The sequence below is a fragment of the Pavona decussata genome, unplaced genomic scaffold, assembly GCF_977016875.1.
Source record: "Pavona decussata unplaced genomic scaffold, jaPavDecu1.1 SCAFFOLD_106, whole genome shotgun sequence".
Lineage (NCBI taxonomy): Eukaryota > Metazoa > Cnidaria > Anthozoa > Scleractinia > Agariciidae > Pavona > Pavona decussata.
Genome location: NW_028145520.1, coordinates 82,501 through 100,976, shown reverse-complemented (window position 1 = coordinate 100,976; position 18,476 = coordinate 82,501). Strand labels below are relative to the sequence as shown.

Genomic DNA, 18,476 nt, shown 5'->3' with positions numbered 1-18,476 from the left:
GATGCATGCATGCATGCATGCATGTATGTATCCATGCATGTATGTATGTATGTATGTATGTATGTATTACACGAAGATTTTACATTAACTTACCGTATTTTCTCTTTTGTCCCTTTGATTTCGAGTCTTCTTCCATTGGGAAAACGTGAAAATAAAAGAAGCTAAAAGAGCTAGGCAACGCCGGTAACAAGCTGTATTAGAAGCCTAACAGACTTTTCAAGTGACTGAAAGTAGTCACAAATCTCCTGGGAGCCTGAAATGTTGTGCAGAACACAATAAATAACTATAATAGTCTGGGAGCATATGTATTCCCGTGGGCTATTTGTGAAGAAAGCAAGCCACTAGGCTAGTTGTGTTCAGAGGACTTAAAATAATAAGAAAAGTGATGTTGCCACCTTTGCATCTCGCACGGAGGAGTTTTAAGGGATGTTTTAAAAAAATTACGTTAAACCCTCAGCATGGAAACGAGGCTATTGATAAAACCGTATCATATCTTCGATACACATGGCTCAAATCTCCGCAAATTATCAGAATGTGTTAAGTATGCGATAACATACGATCTGACGTATTGTTTTTGGTCACGTGATCAATTTAACATGAAAATGAGGCTCTGAGTAGTTGATCTAAAGTCGATAATGCCAGCAAAATCGAGAAAACTTTTATGTTGTACCCAATTCAAATCCTTTGGGCATAAAATGTTTTGTTCTAAGTATTTCCATGTCATTTAAATGTGAATGCTACATTAAAATGCAAATGCAATAAACAAAGAATCTTAATCGCGGGGGATCTCAATTGGTTACATCATTGCGTTAGCCAACTGGCTCTTTTGTTGCAAGGGTAAAAAACAAAACCATTCTTATTAAGCGTGGTCATTTAGGAATGTCACACATTTTTCCTGTTTTCATAATAAACATTCTCGCATGAGAGCTTAGAAAAACCACAGGTAACCTAACCTAGAGAAGCACAATTTTTCGTTCCTATAAAAAATAGTAAGTACAAAAATTCGAAGAACCTTTGTTTTTTTTAAGATTGTTTTTATCTCATGTGAATACTCACACTTGATGCAAGATATAATAAAGTCTTTTGTTTTAACGTTGTATAATGGCTGCAAATTCGGAGCTACAGCTATTATTGGAGATAAGGCATCACCATGGGTAGTTATCATTGGGAGCGGAATGTAAGTTCACTAGCAATAATATGTTATTCAAATTTGCTATCCAAATTATCCTCAGAATCAGTCACCACCGACGTCTTCAGGCATATTTTCGCAATCTTCACCCATGTCAGAACAGCCACAGAGGTCTTTGCAGTTCATTCCAACCTTTCTGCACTGGCAGCGCTTGGTGGTACACCTTTCCTTGACACACCTGTACTTCACAAGATGGATGATGGCCTCAGGTGCGGGGTTAGTGTTGTCATGTCGGGAATCCACGCCTTGTCCTCTTCTTTCCATTCACACCCGAAGTCCTTCAGTGATGGCAAGGCTGGGTTGAAGTTCCTGTCACTATTCCATACTGGTAACTAATAGTGGGCACGAAGAATGGCCTGATGCAATGCGGCTAATGTGGGTAGAAGCCGTTCTGATTTGGCTTGCTTCTTTGTAAAGAGCCGCCATCTCAATGCCTTGACTGTGGAAATATTTGTCTTGGGAACTAAGAACTGACAGATGAGCTTTTTTACTGCCTTCTGGGACACGCTGTTTGGTAGATCACTTGTCCTGGGCTGTGATAATGCGTGGATTACATCTTCAATTGCTTCATTGAAAACACCCCGAGCACTACTAGCATTTAACGAATATTTTATTGTCATGTCATTGTTGTGCTCAGCTTATATACCTGCTCTACCACAACCTTCAACGATTTCACGGGAAAGTCGTTTAGCTTCTCATACAATTGAGCCATCTCTTCCAGATCCTTTGATATTGGCTTCTGGTAAATAAACAGAATCCTTCAGCAAGTCCATTTTCTGCGTCGAGAATTTTGGGCCAAGCTTTCTGAAAAAACTGTCGCGGAGTAGTTAACGCAATAAGTGAGGCCCTTGCAGAGGAAACACCGCTACGTTTGCCCTTGCTTTCCTTTAGGATGTACCAACAATCGCCATCGAAGCATTTGCAAAGCCTCTCCATACTGAAATTCACTTGGTTTGACTTAGATGCACCGGAGATTTTGGTCAAAAACGAATGTGCCTCATCAATACACAATATTGGAACTGAGTCACCAGACACGAAGTGATTGAATAAACCGTTCGCTGAGGTCTCGTCCAGGACGATGCTCTTCCCAAGTTTAGCTTCCAAGTGTTCCACAATGGGATCAATACACCCGTGATAGCATGCGGGTGATTTTCCGGACCCTGATTGTGCCACGGCAATGAAGAACAAGTTTCCTTTTTCCTCGTAGGACGGAAAGACTTCAAGTGTTGTTTTGCCGATCAAAGCACTCGTCGATGCGAGTGTACTGACTAACAACAGCTCCCTGGTGGTGCCATGACTTCTCGCTAAAATATCGAACCACTCCATAACACTTTGTGGAACGACCTCTTCGAATGGGAACGAAACACTGGAAAGCCTTTTTTCAAGATCCTGAACGGAACGAATTTCTTCCTCGCCAGCCATCTTGAAATTGAGTGGGAAAGGTCACATGTCGTGCCAATCGCTGGAGATCTGGCAGCTAGTGCACAACAGGGCAACCAACCAGGAGAACCCCGAAAACCACGAACCAGGAGAACCAGAGAACCACAAGAACCAGAAGAACCAGCGAAACACGAGAACCAGAAGAACCAGAGAACCATGAGAACCACAAGAACCACGAGAACTAGAAGAACCAGAGAACCACAAGAACCAGAAGAACCACGGGAACCAGAAGAACTATAGGAAAAAAAAAAGGAACCACGAGAAGATTTTTTGTGGCAAAGTCGAATTCGAATGAGCGAAATGTGACGTCAGCTGTGGCTATTACACTGGAAATCAGCCTAAAATACAGGAACTGCTGTGTTTGCCAAAAGGAATCAATCTCCATTTGCAAGAAATTAAAATGGATTTATCCCGAGGAAACGAAAAGAGTGAAAAGGCAATTGGTGTTTTCGTGTCTGGCAGTGAAACCAATCAATTGGGCTGGATTCCAAGGGAAACCATCAGTGAAGTGGAGAGAATGGGTCGAATGGAAGACTTAGAGATAAGTCTTATAACTTTCGAGGAGAAAGAAATTTCATTTCAGTTTACTAAAATTGATTGTGTCATAAAAATTTCCTCAACTGAGATGTAGTTCGCCAGCTTCCCCGTTCTTTTATACTGGTTCTTTGAAGAACATTGACACAGACTGTAAAAACATTTTTTTTTTAATTCTGGAGTTAGTGATAACAAGTCATGCCATGTAATGTGATACCTATTATGCTCACCTGTCTAATATTTAAAACATAGTGTTAGTGAATTAAAAACAAGTAAAATTAAATATCCTAGCTGTGTTTATACTACAATTTCATTTTCTTATCTATTCATGATTGTTTTATTTACATTAGTTTCTTTTGTCACTAATTTATTATTCTGCCAAATATTTATGCAGCTAGAATAAATAATATATGATGATGAATATTTTTATTAGTAGTAGTATCATACAGCCACCAAATCGTATAGTTTGGTATCTGAATGCTATATAATAAAATTATTAATAAAGAACAGGCCTAGGTTATTCAAATGCTGGATAGTGCTATCCACTGGATCAATCTCTATCGAGTGGGTAGTGCAATTAGTTTTCCCAATACTTATCCGCTGTATAGTGATTTATCCATTGAATAGCACTATCCAATGTTTGAACAACCGGGGACAGAACTTTATACTCAACTTGTCCAATTAGGAAAAAAAATTCAATATTACTAAATTTAAATAAGATTTGGCTTCAGTCAACTTTGGAGTTTATCTCAAATTTTTCGTTTGATTTTTTTTTGTAATTGGGCAACATGGAGACTATTAGGTATATATATATATATACATAAGACATACAAAGACTGCAAGGCATCTTTATATTATATGTTTTAACCCTTATCACCTCAACATTAGGTTGATCATTTTCCCTTAACTCGCACAAACTCGCAACAGATAGGCAAGCTCAATTTTTCCTTAACTCGCCTAAACTCACATTAGCTCACAGAATCTCGCGGCGAGTTAAGGTCCCAGAGTAGGCCTAACCAGCAGTGAAAGCGGTCAAAGCACGACACGGTATAAACGAAAAGTAAATTGCTGTGTAAAAAATCTTTCAGTTTAATCATGCTGCACTGAAATAATTATAAGACATTTTCTAGTGTACAATAAATTTGAAAGGACTAAAAGGTTGCTTTTTAGCATTCGTGTCGACAATTAGAACCAAGGACTAGATAGCTCAACTACAGAGCTAGGCGATTTTTCTTCTCTTGTTTTGAGTGGTCTTATAGCCAGTCTAATCTTTTAGGACACAATATTTTCTCAACTTACAGCTGCGCTTTCTTTTGTGCTATGCTAGCACATTTTGTTAATCTGTCTTGTGTATTTTTTTATCGAGCTCCTGAGACAAACAACCAACCAACCAGTGTGATTTCATAAATAAATAGCTTGTCGAGAAAGGGTTACATTTACAGTTAAAAGGAGCCAAAAATGCAAGGCTGCACATTATAAGCAACAGTTACGTTTCGCCAAAGGGTTTGAGAGACCGCTTGAAAATCCTAGAAAGGGATTGCAAGGCCAGGAAGAGAGAGGCTGAGAGGGGCTCGGAAATTTCCCAGGAATATCGAGAAATAGATCAGATCATGGAAGACTGACGAAAGGGTTTGAGAGACCACTTGAAAATCCTAGAAAGGGATTGCAAGGCCAGGAAGAGAGAGGCTGATAGGAGCGCGGGAATTTCCCAGGAATATCGAGAAAAAGATCAGATCATGGAAGACTATCTAGAGAGAAGAGGTGAGGAAGAGGCTAATCAGACCAAAGAATCAGCTGAGGATCGAAACAAGGAGGATCAAGATAAAGCGACAGGGGAGGAGATGAGGTAGAGGGCTATGGAGCGGCTAGCTCAGACCAAGAAGCGAAATGGAAAAGATGAACCGCCAAAAAAAACGTCAAAAAAGCAATGACACACTCGACTATCTCAGGGAGGCAGCAGAGAGGGAATCAAAGTTAAGGCAAGATGAGCTAGAGATAAAGAGAAAGCAAGAAGAAGCTACCATGGCTACTCAGCAGGCACTGCTTTCTCAGCAGTTACAGATGCAGCAACAGCAACAGCAGCAACAACAGTTTATGCAGATGATGCTTAACAGCCAGCAAGCACAATCTCACAAAGGGACAATATAGCTTTGGAGCAGCTAGTATTGCTGTAGTAAAAGACGTTTTGCGCATCTTAGCATTTGAACAGAGCTTTTGATTTCTTTCCGTCACTTTATTGTACTCTGATGATAACGCATTTTACACTACTGATAGGTTGTGCCCTATTTTGACCATGAATTTTTGTAAGAAGCCAAATCGTTTGTGTCGTATAACAAGAGTATTGCAATTGTATCTTAAGTACAATACATTAAATGTAGTATTCCTCTAGAGTTGGCGGATTAAGACCAAAATACTCTGAGATAACAGTACCATATAAAATGCTATGCGCATTCTGCATTAACGCACATGTTACATACATTTTTCCTACAGCACTCAATCCGATTTTAAGGTTCTTTTTAAAATCTAAGAATTTAAAATAATTAACAATGTTCCCGAATATCCACTCCACAGAAGAGCGGACTGTGCTCATTGAGGTGTTAAAATCTTGTTGAGGTGGGGTCAGGACACCACCCTTAAAGGGCCTTTGTAGGCAAAGCGACAGGCTGAAACTTGATGGAGTGGACAGGCTTATGGCCGTTGTAGATGGCTTGCTGGTTTTCGTTAGGCCTACAAACTGGATGCACAGTCCCATCTACGCATTCCCAACAGTTATTTAAGGCAGCTCCTGCCTGTTCGATCGCCCAAGCGTATTGAAGAAGCTTGGAAGGAGAGTGCAAATCGTGATTGTATCTTGTAAGCAGATGATGCCACCGACTGTAAATCAAGTCCATTATGTGGTTTGTGATGATGGAAATCTCAGGAACCGGTCTGGCGAAACGATAAACCAAATCTCTATATCGACAAGGATAGGCAAAGCGTGTTGAGATACATTCATAATGCAGGTACCTAAGCAACAACTAAACCATTGTAAGTTGTTATATCGTCAGGTAGCTGTAGCTGTTCAGCAAGTTTATAAATGTCCTCCCTGTAGAAACGAAACTCGGCCTTACATTCGTCATTTGATTTCTCGTCTAAATCTAGCCTGTCGTAGTTCCAGTACGGAAACTCTGGATTTGTTGACTTGTGACAGTCGTACAAAACTACAAGTTCTTGTTCATTTATAAAGTTGCTTCCATAAGCGTATGCGATACAAGCTTTCATTTCTCTGAAGTTAAGCATTTTGGCTTAAACAACTCACCTTGTCAAAAGATAAAAACAAACTTCAGAAACGAAACGTATCGCATTGATTTGTATTCCCTGATTATTTCCTCCCATGAGTATTCTTCTCACAGGACAACACAAAGCGGGCTTTTCATTTCGTAAGCACAGTACAATATTCGCGCCAAGAATTGTATCGGATAACCGTTACAATACGGGTACGAATATTGGGTTTGGTACATAAGGAATCAAAGACAATTAAAATATATTACTGTTTAAAAGGCCTATACAGCACTCACTTATGTTGAAGTACTTTATTTTCTTAATTGCTCCTCTTTCTGAAGCTACCTTCTTTGTTTTATTGCATACTCCACACTTAACCAGTTGATCATTGATCATCTTACCTCCCCTAAAGTGACTGACCCCTATGATACAATTCAAAGAAAACACTGTTTGGGTAGACTTCATATGTGTCATACTTATTAAAAAGACATCTCCGAGTAACACTTAGGAGCGTGTGGTGAAAGTTTGATCAGCAAAAGCAATCTACTCAAAATTGTTTTCTATACTGAAAATGTACTTTCCTTAAACTTCGTGACACCAGCATCCTATTGTTCATCAGATATTAGTTTTCTTTCCTTCCTTCCTTGCTGTCCCAGTTGCCTGTCTGTTTTCAGCTTTGCCAACTGTAATTTCAGTTACAGGAGTCTGCTTCACAAATACTTATAGCACCGTCTATGGTACAATCTCAACTTAAAGAATATGAATACCACAGATATTAAAATCCGGAAATAAACGATAACAAATTTAAAACATTTTTTGTGATTTTCTTATTTGTTGTCTTTATGTTTTCGAGAATTACTCAAACGGGAAATCCGGACGTGTAACTATAAGCAAAAAGAAAGTGCTTGTTGTGTATTTTATTATATAATAGTAACTGAATATTGTGTATTGTTTAGCAACCATTACTCAGTAATTATAATATTAAGACCCCTATTGTTAAAAACAAGTGCCCTGGAAGTTTCATTCTAGTGTAAGAAATATCACCCAAATAGAACAATCAGTACTTATGGAAAGAATGAAACCTATCAGGGTACCCTACATAATGTGGTATAGATCCATGAAGTTTTGTAGTTCTTGTTCCCAGTGTCGTTGTGTTTTTATATCTATCTAAACTATCTTCTGTTGTGCGTCGTTCCAAGACAAACAATGGAAGATAATTCATCCACAAGGATAATACATATTGTGCCTGTCTTTATATTGGAGACGAATAACCAGACAAACAACAAGTGTTTGCCCAAGTTTTCCCAGATAGATAATGCATCCTCTAGTATGAAAACAGCCATATGCGTTAAGGGTCTTCGGGAAACAAAACTCATTGTTTCCCTTGGGGCCAGTCATTAAATGCTTATTGCAACATTTGAACACTGTACATAAAATCAACCAGTACAGTACTTCAATACTTTGTACATTTGTCTGAATCTTTTTTACCTCATGTTTACTTTAGCTGTGACAAAAATACAGATCGAACAGTTATACTGATTATAAAAGGCTAAAACGTCTTTGATAATGGTTAATTTAAACACCGTTCGATACATGAAATACAACAATTATGACAGGAAAGATCGGCCGGCTACTATCAGGCTTAAATTAATTGTGGTCAAGGAGTTTCCAAAGGTTTCTGTCTCCTTCGCGGCCTTTTTCTCCAATAGAGCAATTTCCAGTTCAATTTTTTTTTTCAGCTTTAAATTTGTTTGCCTCAACATCAACGCCTTGTACTGTTCTTCCAGCACATTGTCATGAGTGATCTTCTTCTTTGGCCTGTTGCTTACCTCCTTCGGTTTTTTGACAACTTTGGGAACTTCATGCAATAGCTCTTAATGTTCGTGTACCGCCGCTGAATTCTCATCCATCTCGCTCCATTCCAACTCGACGACAAGAGTTTCTGCACCTACGAAAACCAATTAAAAATAATAAAGCGCCACAAATTTGCACTGCTCTTAAAGCAGCCATATTTAATTGAACGGTAGCGTTAGCCCGCTGGCCGTAAATATTGAAATATCATACCGAGAAGAATGGGACGAGGCAGATTTTTCGGCGCCATCGTCAAGTTTCAAATTTTTTTTGGTGTTGTTTACATGTCATTCAAAGTTTATGTGCTCGCAAAGACATTTTTCAACCGGCCATTGAAGAAGCAAAAAAAGAAAACAAAAACAATAAAGGAAAGTCCACCTTCCACAATTTTTACAGTCCAAAATTTTCCCTTCGCTTTGGCTTTCATTTCTCACTCGCAAAGTTGACTTTTTAGCAAGGTTAGAACACTGGCAGGCACTTTCTATCAACATACCTGTTTCAAATCCCTGTAACCCCGTAAATGACGGCTGGTCGCCAAACATGTGCATTATTTTCAAACTGGCTTCCGAAGGGCTTGGGGGGGCAGGGCCACCACCAGTCTTCCTCTGCCCAGCTTTGAAAAAGCTGTATTCTTTCTTCGCGTTGCTTTGCAAGTTCTTCCAGTTTTCACGCACCTCCTGCGTCGTTCGACGGGTGACGCCGACAGAGTTTACAGCCGCCGCTATCTCTTCCCAAATCCTGATTTTTTTTGCGTTCGTTACGCTGTTTGTAAATTTGCTCTGCAAAATTTCCATATTTTCTTCAAATTTTTCTGTTAACACGGCAATTTCTGAAGGCGAAAAGTTTGGTTTTTGACCTTTTTTCGCTGGAGAGGCCATTTTGAGAGAAAGCCGGTTTCCCGCAATCTTTCCACAATTTAATGACGTAGACCGGCGTAAAATAAATTATAATCAATTAATTTAATTAATTCTACGCTTAATCGCGGATTAGTTAATCGGCTGTCTAATATCCTTTTGAACAACGGTTTTTTAACCCCGTATTAGCTAACTCGCGGTTAGGAAATTTAATCGACGATTAGGCTTAATCGGTGGTTAGTTTAATCGTGGTTTTGAACAACCGGGCCCTGGAGGCTGCAGGGGCCAATCTTCAACTTCTCTCCACAAGAATTCTGGACCATGGCGCCACCTTTCCAGTTTTCCAGTCTCCGAGGCCTTGATCCCTCGGGAAGCATAATCCATAGGATTGAGCTCTGATCGTACATGCCGCCACTTCCCTGGATCTGATTCTTGACGTATGACAGCTACCCAGTTTGCGACGAAGGTTACAAATCTTCGTACTTCATTGGCAATGTACTTGAGAACTATCATAGAGTCAGTCCAGTAAGTCACACTGTTAATCTTCAGTCTTCCTTCTAACTCTCTCGTTATGACCTTGTTGACTTTCACTGCTAGAGTAGCCGCTGTCAACTCCAGCTTTGGTACTATTACAGCACTTTTCAAGGGTTTCACGCGAGACTTCCCCATTACGAAACAGCAATGAATTTGCCCCTGACTGTTAACAAGACGTAAATAAGAGGCTGTCCCATAACCATGCTCTTGGGATGCATCGGCGAAATGATGAAGCTCTACATGTTTCACTTCACAGTAGTCCTTTGGCTTAAAACATCGAGGAATGCTGAATCCTTGCAAGCTCATAAGCCCTTCTCTCCAACTCTTCCAACGTTCACACAATTCTCTTGGGAGCTTCTCATTCCAATCCAACTTTAGTTTGCACAATTCCTGATTCATTTCTCATCCAGGTAAGAGTAGGGGGCTGGCGAATCCGAGCGGGTCATACACCGTTGCAATAGATGATAAGACACCTTTCCGATTCTCTGGACGCTCCTTGTCATTCACAACAAAGTCAAATGTGTCATGTTCAACATTCCAGTGGATTCCTAGTGCTCTATCTATAGGCAAACTTTCTGATTTCAAATCTAAAATCTAAAATCTAAATGGTGGGTGCTCTTTCCTCCACCGGAAACGCTGACAACAAGCTGCGAGAATTGGAAATCCATTTTGTCAATTCAAAGCCTCCTCTCGCAAGTAACTCCTGGAGCTGCTTACTGACTTGTACTGCGTGTTTTGAATCAGCAAAGGATTTAAGCAAGTCATCTACGTAGAAATCCTTAAGCACGGCGTCAACTGCCTCTTGGGAGAAGTCTTTCTCATTATCCTTAGCGGTCTTTCTCAGGGCGTATCCTGCTACGCTCGGCGAGGACTTTGCTCCAAAAATGTGCACAAGCATTTGCTAAGTCTTAGGTCCCTTTGACAGGTCACCATTCGGCCACCATAAATAACAGAACGCTCCACGATCTTCTGGTGCTACGAAGACCTGGTGAAACATTCTTTTAATATCTGCCGTAACTGCTACGTCATCTACTCGGAATCTCAGGATCACTCCTATCAGGGTGCTGGTGTTTTCAGGGCCTCTCAAAAGTTGCTCATTCAAAGACGTTCCACCACTTCTTGAGGCACAATCAAACACTACCCACGGTTCTTCGGGTTTTCTAGGATGCCACACCGCGTGATGAGAAAGGTACCATAGTGGCTTAAGCACTGGGACTTCGTCATCAGGTACCCGTCGTGATGCTCCCTCGGTCAGGTACTTGCCCATTACGCTGCTGTACTTTTGGTGGAAAACTGGATCCTTCCGCATCTTTCTCTCTAGCCAACATAACCTGCTTGTGGCTGTCGACAGACTCTCAGGAAGGTCAGGCTTCTCTTGGCGAAAAGGAAGCTTAAGCTGATAGTGTCCGTTCACTAAGGTCGCTGACTGATCCATAAGTTCCTGTGCTTTACGGTCCTCAACAGACATGCCTTCCTCAGCATTGGCATCAGCTTCAACAAATTCCTCATCATACATGCGCTCTAGCTAAACGCTTAAGCTATCTTGGCCGGTGCGAGTAAAGTTTATGTGAACACGGTCCTTAACGGTTTCTCCAATCGGGCCTTGGACTGTCCACCCAAGGGGCGTCCTCACTGCAACAGGTTCGCCTTGGTCTCCTTCTTTCTGATCTAACTGCTTGTCAATCAGGTCTGGGCGATCGTTTCCTATCAAAATTGTCACTTTCTTATCTCCTGTTTCGGGTAAGCTAACATCACAAAGATGAGGCCAACGCTTAATATCCTCGTTTATGGCCATTTGTCGTGCTGAAAGGGGAATATTGCTTGTAATCAAGACGTTTTCGACTCTGAACTTTGTATCTCCTTCTAACGATTCCATTTCTAACTGGACTTAATGACCATGTCTTAGCTCCCTGTCCGCACAGTTGGTGGTGGTCATAGTATGGCTGGTTGGCTTCATATCCGTTACACCTATTTCATGCGCCAAACTATCTAGACAGAGTGTGGCGTCTGAACCGCTGTCTAGGAAAGCGTGTGTTATGATCTCTCTGATGCCTCCCGGACATCTAATCTTGACTGGAACTACCTTAAAGCATACTCTGGGTCTGCCAGCTTCGAGCGCAGCAACTGTCACCAGATCCTGTTCCTTCGTGTTGGGCGCTTGGACATTGCTACTGTTCGCTGAACCTTCCACCACATTACTGCTGGGATTTCTAGGGTTCTTTTCATCAACGCTCTCCGACCGGAAATGTAGCAGGTAGTGGTGATCCTTGCCGCAACCTGATGTTCGGCAGGTGAATCCCCTATCACATTGTTTCGCAGTATGTCCATGGTCAAGACAAAGCTTACAAAGTCCATGTTGACAAACAGTCTTTAGACGGTCATTCAATGAGGCACTTCTGAACTTTCGGCACTTCCAAACATTGTGAGGTCCGGAACACTGAGCACACTTCCAAGGGGGCCTTGGTGATGTTTTCTGGCTTAGGCAGTTCTGGTCAGTTTGAGTCGCAAGGGTAGTAAACTTGGGAGGCGGATCCCTTATCTTATTTGGTTCCTTTTTTTCTCGGTTACCATGAGAAGAGGACCCTAATTCTTGCCGGTATCTATTGTTTATACGATCTGCAACTCTTCGAACAAATTCAACAAAGTCCGCAAAGTTCGCTCGACCTTTTCGCTTGATGAGCTCTCCTGCTTTATCCACCCACTTCCTTTTCAGGCCCTCATCAGGGAGCTTTCGCATCAACAAGTTTATGACATCTTCGTTGTCTAACCGACTCACGTAGTTGTGACCCATACTGGTCAGGACCCTCCTAGCATCTTCTAGTCGCCTTACAAACTCCATGAGAGTCATCGCATCTGCTTTCCGCACTTGAATTTCTCTCAGTTTCTTCATGTGGGCTTCTACTATCATGTGAGGCTGGCCAAAGTTCTCGCTAAGAGTTCTCCAGGCTTCTGTGTACCTTTCACCCACTGTCAAATTAACACAACTCCTAATTGCTTCTTTAGCTTTGCCTGAGCACTGAGCTAAAAGGAGTGTCAGTCTTTGAGACTCATCAGACACCTGGTTCGCAATATTGTCTCTAAAGTTTGTAACAAACTCGACATACTCCAAAGGCTCTCCACTGAATTTCATCAACTCTACTTTCGGTAAGGATGGCCCTTGCTTGATTGCTTCGGCAACTGCCACCCAAGGATCAGGTTGCATGCATGACTGCGGACTAGCTTGCTGCTCAAAAGGAGGGGCTGAATAAATGTACGTTGATGTGGATTGCTGAGGAGTGTTGGCAGGATAGAACTCGGTTGCTGATGCATCTAAACCTACAGTTCGTGGACTACAAGACCATGTAGGCATTCCTGGTAATTGGTGCATCGACATTGGTGATGCCGCAACAGCTGTGGATGTTGCCCTTGGCAAATTAAAACGAGGTACATAACTGATAGGCGTGCTGAACTTAGTGCAATTAATTGGAACCTGGGTAGTTAAACTACTAGAACTCGTCTTGTGAATTGCAACTCTTCCTACGTTTGGACCAGAAGTCGTGACCACTGACCCTGACGTTACGTAACTCGCAGTCACCAATGATGAAAATGAAGTTTGGGCAATATCCTGTGCTGAAGATGTTTGCATTTTTCCATTGTCAACAACTGGCTGGGATTCTGAAGAGGGTGTGGCACCACCCTTAACAGGCTGTGAAAAATGCCCCTTCGCAGGAGGATAATTGGCACTATGCTCTTTTAAGTAATAATTCATCCCACCCTTCGCTTCATTCTCTTCGCCGGGCTCCAGCAATAAGTCAATTTCCGCCTGCTCCATCTTAGTTTTAGCACTCAACAGCTCTAATTTCCTGCTTAACTCTGCTTTACTTCTTTCTACTTCTTCTAATTTGCGTTCTAGTCCCTCCTTTTCTTTTAGGGTCTGCACTTCCAATTTAGCTTCTGCTGCCACCCTTCTCTTCTCTTTAACACTGCTTCTATTTGACACACAACTTCTCTCGCTCTTGTCAGACCCATGGCTCAATCCAGATTCAGAAGGAGGGGTACCAACTCCCTTTTTCTTCCACTGATTTATGAGGATTTCGAACTGTAATTTCATTTCTCGTTCATTCTGATAACTGTCAATAATAAATTGTTTTTTCTCTTCATCATCTTCAAAGCTGAAGTAATTATCATGACTGACAACAAAGTTACGAAATGCTTCTTCATACCTGCAAATCTCGGCTTCCACTCCACGTATCTGTGTGCTAGGGCTTAAAATCAATTCTTGTACACAATTTCGCCGTTTTCGCAGTTCTCCAAGATACCAGTTTCGCTGACGCTTCGCATGAACCGCTTTCTCGACTCGAACTTCTAATTCATCTAGTCTTTTGTTCGGCTCTCTTAATCTAACAGGCCTGGAACTACTGCCTTGTTCTACCGGATCCTCGCCATAGAAACCAAATTCTACGTTTCCACTTGTTACTGATGGCCCTACTTGCTCTAATCCACCATTCTCATCACCTTGGAACGTGCGCTGAGGCGATTTCTCTGTTGGCGTCGAATCGGGAACATTTTCCTTCTGTGGAGTCACATGAGTCGCTGCTCGCTCGTGTCCACCTTTCTTAGCACTACTTGTCGATTTCTTGCTCTTCGAATTCTTGCCAGTCATTCCGTTCCTTTAACCACAGTACTGCTTGAAATCAATAAGTTCGAATGATGTAGCGTCCACTCATAGCTACTTGAATCTGTACTTTAATCAGTTGTTCACTTGCTAGATCGTTTCTAATCTGCACATAACTTGTATTCATTCCATTCACAAATTACACGTGAAAGAGGAAGAGATTCGCTGAAATAACAACAACGCGACTATTACAAAGATGATATTGACCGAATAACCGAAAATACTGCATACGTACAAGTTATTGTGCCTTCTTAATGGAAACGAAAACTTGTCCTAACGAAACGACAGTATAACTCCATAACAAAACATGTGCTTTTGTGGGAAAGAGCGCCCACGATATTTTGAATGCGGTCACCGAAGACCAGACCATATAACGTTCATTTTCTGTCTCTTACAGGATGTCACTTCAAATACAAGAACTAACAGGAGGTTTTCAAGTTGTTTTTTCTTAAATCGTATTTTCAATTATGATAAGATGATCCGCAAAGCTTCTAGAACCCATTAACATAATATGTAACTACGACAATCGTGAAGAATAAAGGTTATGAAGGCATGCTAGGGGACCGACTAGCAAATTGGGAAAAAGGAAAAAATTGTAAAAAAGTGAAGATAAAAATAAACATTGTAAACGGCCCAGCTCAGAATTATGATGTCTATTGAATTCAGCGTGTGTTACCAGACAAAAAGTCCGGCCATCCAAGAATTTGTTCAGTCAAACCCTCATTCTGAGCAGGAATTGTCCGTTGACCGGCCGTTACTTTTTTTTTTTATTCATTCGCCCATTATATCACATTATATAAAATTGACATATATCTGCTACAAAATCAACATATATAATGGCTGGAGATGTTAGCAAGGTCTACTGGGCTTTTCGAAGAAGATCTGCATATTTTAGTAACTGTACCTTAAATATATATAGCAGATGGATATAATTTGAATGCAAATATGCTAACTTTGCTTTTCCTTTTTTAAGAACTAACTACAATCTAGCTCGGAATTCACATGATTTAGAACATAAACTCTTTTACAATTTTTTTAAATTATGATTTAAAAAATTTCAGGTCCTTAGGTAATTTGTTCCAAATTCGAGCCCCCCCTCCCCTAAATTTTAATGAAAATTTTCCATAATTTGTTCTTTTGTAATCAATATATATGTTTGAGGCTGTTTGAGTATTGTAACTGTGTAACTTTTCATTTAATTTAAAATAATTCGTAAAATAACTTGGTAGTTTATCATTAAAGTATAAGTACATAAAAAGTGCCATTAGGTATATATTTAACTCATGTGTATTAAGAATCTTTAATGATAGGAATAGTGGCCAAGATTTATCTTTGTATTTTGCAAACATAGTGATTCTATCTTTTTTCGTATCATAATTGACTTGAGCCTGGTTGGATAGGCAATATGTTAAGTACGGGTAAACCATGGTGTCATAAATTGTCTGCAAAGTTTTTAGTGATAAGTGATGCCTTTCCTTTGCCATTATACCTGTCATTTTTGATATTTTAGTTGCAACATGGTCAAGATGATACTTCCATGTGAGCTCATCATCGATGTATAAACCCGGAAGTTTTGTGTATTTTACTTGCTCAATTGCTTGGTCGTTTATTTCAATTGAAACATTTTGATTTAATTTCTTTTCTCTGGATTTAAAAATTATTAAATGCTTTTTCTTTATATTTAAAGAAAGCTTATTTACAGAGAGCCAGGTAACAATTTCTTAGCTCACAGTTCATGGTCTCATGTACAGTATCTAAGTTTTTATGACTGAAAAATAGGTTTGCATCATCTGCAGATAGAATAATTGACAAGATCTCTGAGCACTTTCCAATATCATTCATATATATATATATACAAGGAAAAGGAGAGGTCCCAAAACGGACCCCTGAGGCACACCACACTTGATTATTAAGCTTTCTGATTTTTTTTTACTTATATTTAACTATCTGATTTCTGTTTGTGTAGATGCGAATGTAAACCAGCCGTAAATTTCAACGTTTATTTCGACACGAGGCACCGTGAGACAAACTCGCAATTCCAGTTACACCGATGGACCTTCATAAGAGTCAACTTAACTGCCGTACAAACCGTGAAAACTAATAAACCTTAGTGAACTTAAAATTGAGGTAAACACTCGGTGGCCCTCGTGGTAAACATTAAAGGCCACCTATGCGCATGCCCGAAACTAAATGTCTGCGCAGGGAACCCAGCTGGGAAACACGAAGCCCAGCAGTAACATGGCTCCCCAAAATGTCCAACATTTTCTACAAAAAGGAACTAATCTTTAGCAAACACAATGTCAATGTTCCATGCTTAGTGAAAACACTTAAAGTTTCTTTCACTGTAAATCTCTTTCTTAACAAAGTTCTGGCTCCTCAGGCTCCTCGTCGGGGAATCCCGGTCTCTCACGCTTCTACGAGCAGCACTAGCTTGTTAACAGGTCTTTCCAGTCTGGATCCATTACTTGTCAACACTGTCACCGAACGTACTTGATCCTGATCATCGGGGCGAGTTTCCACCACTTTAGCCATGGGCCATCTGTTTCTAGGAGACTGGTTTTCTTTCAATAACAGAACATCTCCGACCTGAAAATTTCGTCGTGGCCGAATTCACTTGTTTCTTGCTTGTAACTGCTGCAGATATTCTTTACACCATCTTGACCAGAATTCTTGAGCCATATGCTGTGTACGCCGCCACATCTTTCTGCAGTACAGGTCTTCTCTCTTGAATTCTCCAGGCGGGGGCAGCACAAGTCTTGTCTTTCCTGTAAGCTGCATACTTGGTGATAATGGTGGTGCAGAATGTGGGTCGCTGAGGGTCTCCACCGTCAGAGGTCTGTTGTTGATCGTGTATTCGGCTTCGCAAAGGAAAGTCCTCAACGAGTCTTCGTCCAGACGACTACCATGTTCTCTGATGAGACCATTCATGACATTTCTGATTGACCTGATTTGTCTTTCCCAGACACCACCAAAATTGCTAGCAGATGCAGGGTTTTTAATCCAATCGATGCTTTCCTTAAGGAGTTCCGCTTTGATCTCCTGGTCATCCATTTCTTCAATAGCTTTCTTGAGTTCTGCTTCTGCACCAATGAAATTCGTTCCTCTATCGCAGCGGATTTCCCTGACCGATCCCCGTCTACAGATGAAACGTCTGAGTGCATTTATAAACGAATCCGTTTCCAAAGAATCCGCCACCTCTATGTGTACTGCTCTACTTGCTAAGCAAGTAAACAGGGCTCTGTATCTCTTCACGACAGATCTTCCTCGTTGGACGTGCCAAGGGCCAAAGTAGTCGACCCCACAATAGGTAAAGGGTGGCGTTGGCTCTACGCGCGACTTTGGCAAATCTGCCATTTTCTGTTCTCCTTGGCTCCCTCGAAGGTGACGACATGTTACACATTTAGAAATAAACTGTCTGACCATCGCATTTCCGCTAACAATCCAATAGCCACAGGAACGAAGCTCGTTCAGAGTTATCCCTCTTCCGCTATGATGTGTTCTTTCATGAACATGGCTGATAATCAATACAATACAATACAATATTTATTTCGCCATATACACAACATTTACAGATGGGAAGAAAAAAATGAAGAAAAAAATTGAAGAAAGAAAATAAATGGCGAGGAAACCTGAAAGAAACCACGAGGCTTATAACAAGTCAGGCTTCCTCACTTAACTAATCTTATATTAGAATTACAATATGGATTTATGGTAAATTAACTTTGACCGCGCACACGTACACACACACATATTAAGTAAGTTAGTTAAGAATTACAGCCTTACAGAAGTTAATACCTAGAAAGAAGAAATTCTTTAAGCTTTCTTTTAAAAGAAGCGGAGGAGGGAGAACTAGTTATGTCAGAAGTTAGCGAATTATAAAAGTTTGGACCTTGAAAGTAAATTGAAAACTTCCTGGTGTTCGTTCTGCACAGTGGCAAGCGGAAGGACTGAGCATTCCTAGTATTATAATTATGGATTTGACTATTCAGTAAAAAAAAGTTATTGAATTTGGAAGGGAGTGTAGAGTTCTTGAATGAAAACATAAAAAAACCTAATTGAAACGAATGGATATCATGAAATTTTAAGAGTTTAAGTTCCTTAAAGATAGGGCCAGTATGGGCAATGTATGTGGAATTGCTTACTATTCTTAACGCACGTT

General features: G+C 40.7%; 4 protein-coding genes and 3 pseudogenes across 4 annotated transcripts; 1 reads left to right on the top strand and 6 right to left on the bottom strand.

The window, feature by feature from the left end:
• Window positions 1-1,521: 1,521 nt before the first annotated feature.
• LOC146471058 (uncharacterized) lies at window positions 1,522-2,668 on the bottom strand (annotated as a pseudogene).
• Window positions 2,669-3,029: 361 nt separating this feature from the next.
• On the top strand, window positions 3,030-5,311 carry LOC146471057 (uncharacterized; annotated as a pseudogene).
• Window positions 5,312-5,493: 182 nt separating this feature from the next.
• Window positions 5,494-7,028, bottom strand: LOC146471056 (uncharacterized; annotated as a pseudogene).
• A 1,135-nt stretch (window positions 7,029-8,163) lies between these two features.
• LOC146471055 (t-SNARE domain-containing protein 1-like) lies at window positions 8,164-9,334 on the bottom strand. The gene is made up of 2 exons (XM_085121239.1): window positions 8,769-9,334; window positions 8,164-8,372 (listed from the first exon to the last, which is right to left on the bottom strand). The coding sequence occupies exons 1-2, from the start codon at window positions 9,151-9,153 to the stop codon at window positions 8,299-8,301; spliced, it is 459 nt and encodes a 152-aa protein (XP_084977365.1). The 5' UTR covers window positions 9,154-9,334; the 3' UTR covers window positions 8,164-8,298.
• A 32-nt stretch (window positions 9,335-9,366) lies between these two features.
• Window positions 9,367-10,062, bottom strand: LOC146471054 (uncharacterized). The gene has a single exon (XM_085121209.1). The coding sequence runs from the start codon at window positions 10,060-10,062 to the stop codon at window positions 9,367-9,369; it is 696 nt and encodes a 231-aa protein (XP_084977335.1).
• Window positions 10,063-11,534: 1,472 nt separating this feature from the next.
• LOC146471053 (uncharacterized) lies at window positions 11,535-14,708 on the bottom strand. The gene is made up of 2 exons (XM_085121229.1): window positions 14,553-14,708; window positions 11,535-14,482 (listed from the first exon to the last, which is right to left on the bottom strand). Exon 2 carries the CDS (start codon window positions 14,303-14,305, stop codon window positions 11,552-11,554), a length of 2,754 nt encoding a protein of 917 aa, XP_084977355.1. The 5' UTR covers window positions 14,306-14,482; window positions 14,553-14,708; the 3' UTR covers window positions 11,535-11,551.
• A 2,219-nt stretch (window positions 14,709-16,927) lies between these two features.
• LOC146471052 (uncharacterized) lies at window positions 16,928-17,671 on the bottom strand. The gene has a single exon (XM_085121208.1). The coding sequence runs from the start codon at window positions 17,669-17,671 to the stop codon at window positions 16,928-16,930; it is 744 nt and encodes a 247-aa protein (XP_084977334.1).
• Between the last annotated feature and the right edge of the window lie 805 nt (window positions 17,672-18,476).

Bases quoted from the DNA above. Each gene is read 5' to 3' on its own strand.
- LOC146471055 (XM_085121239.1), bottom strand. From the start codon at position 9,153: ATGGCCTCTCCAGCGAAAAAAGGTCAAAAACCAAACTTTTCGCCTTCA. The intron at 8,373-8,768 runs GTATGTTGATAG...TGGTTTTCGTAG, and splicing joins GTTACAGGGATTTGAAACAG to GTGCAGAAACTCTTGTCGTC.
- LOC146471053 (XM_085121229.1), bottom strand. From the start codon at position 14,305: ATGACTGGCAAGAATTCGAAGAGCAAGAAATCGACAAGTAGTGCTAAG.
- LOC146471054 (XM_085121209.1), bottom strand. From the start codon at position 10,062: ATGAATCAGGAATTGTGCAAACTAAAGTTGGATTGGAATGAGAAGCTC.
- LOC146471052 (XM_085121208.1), bottom strand. From the start codon at position 17,671: ATGGCAGATTTGCCAAAGTCGCGCGTAGAGCCAACGCCACCCTTTACC.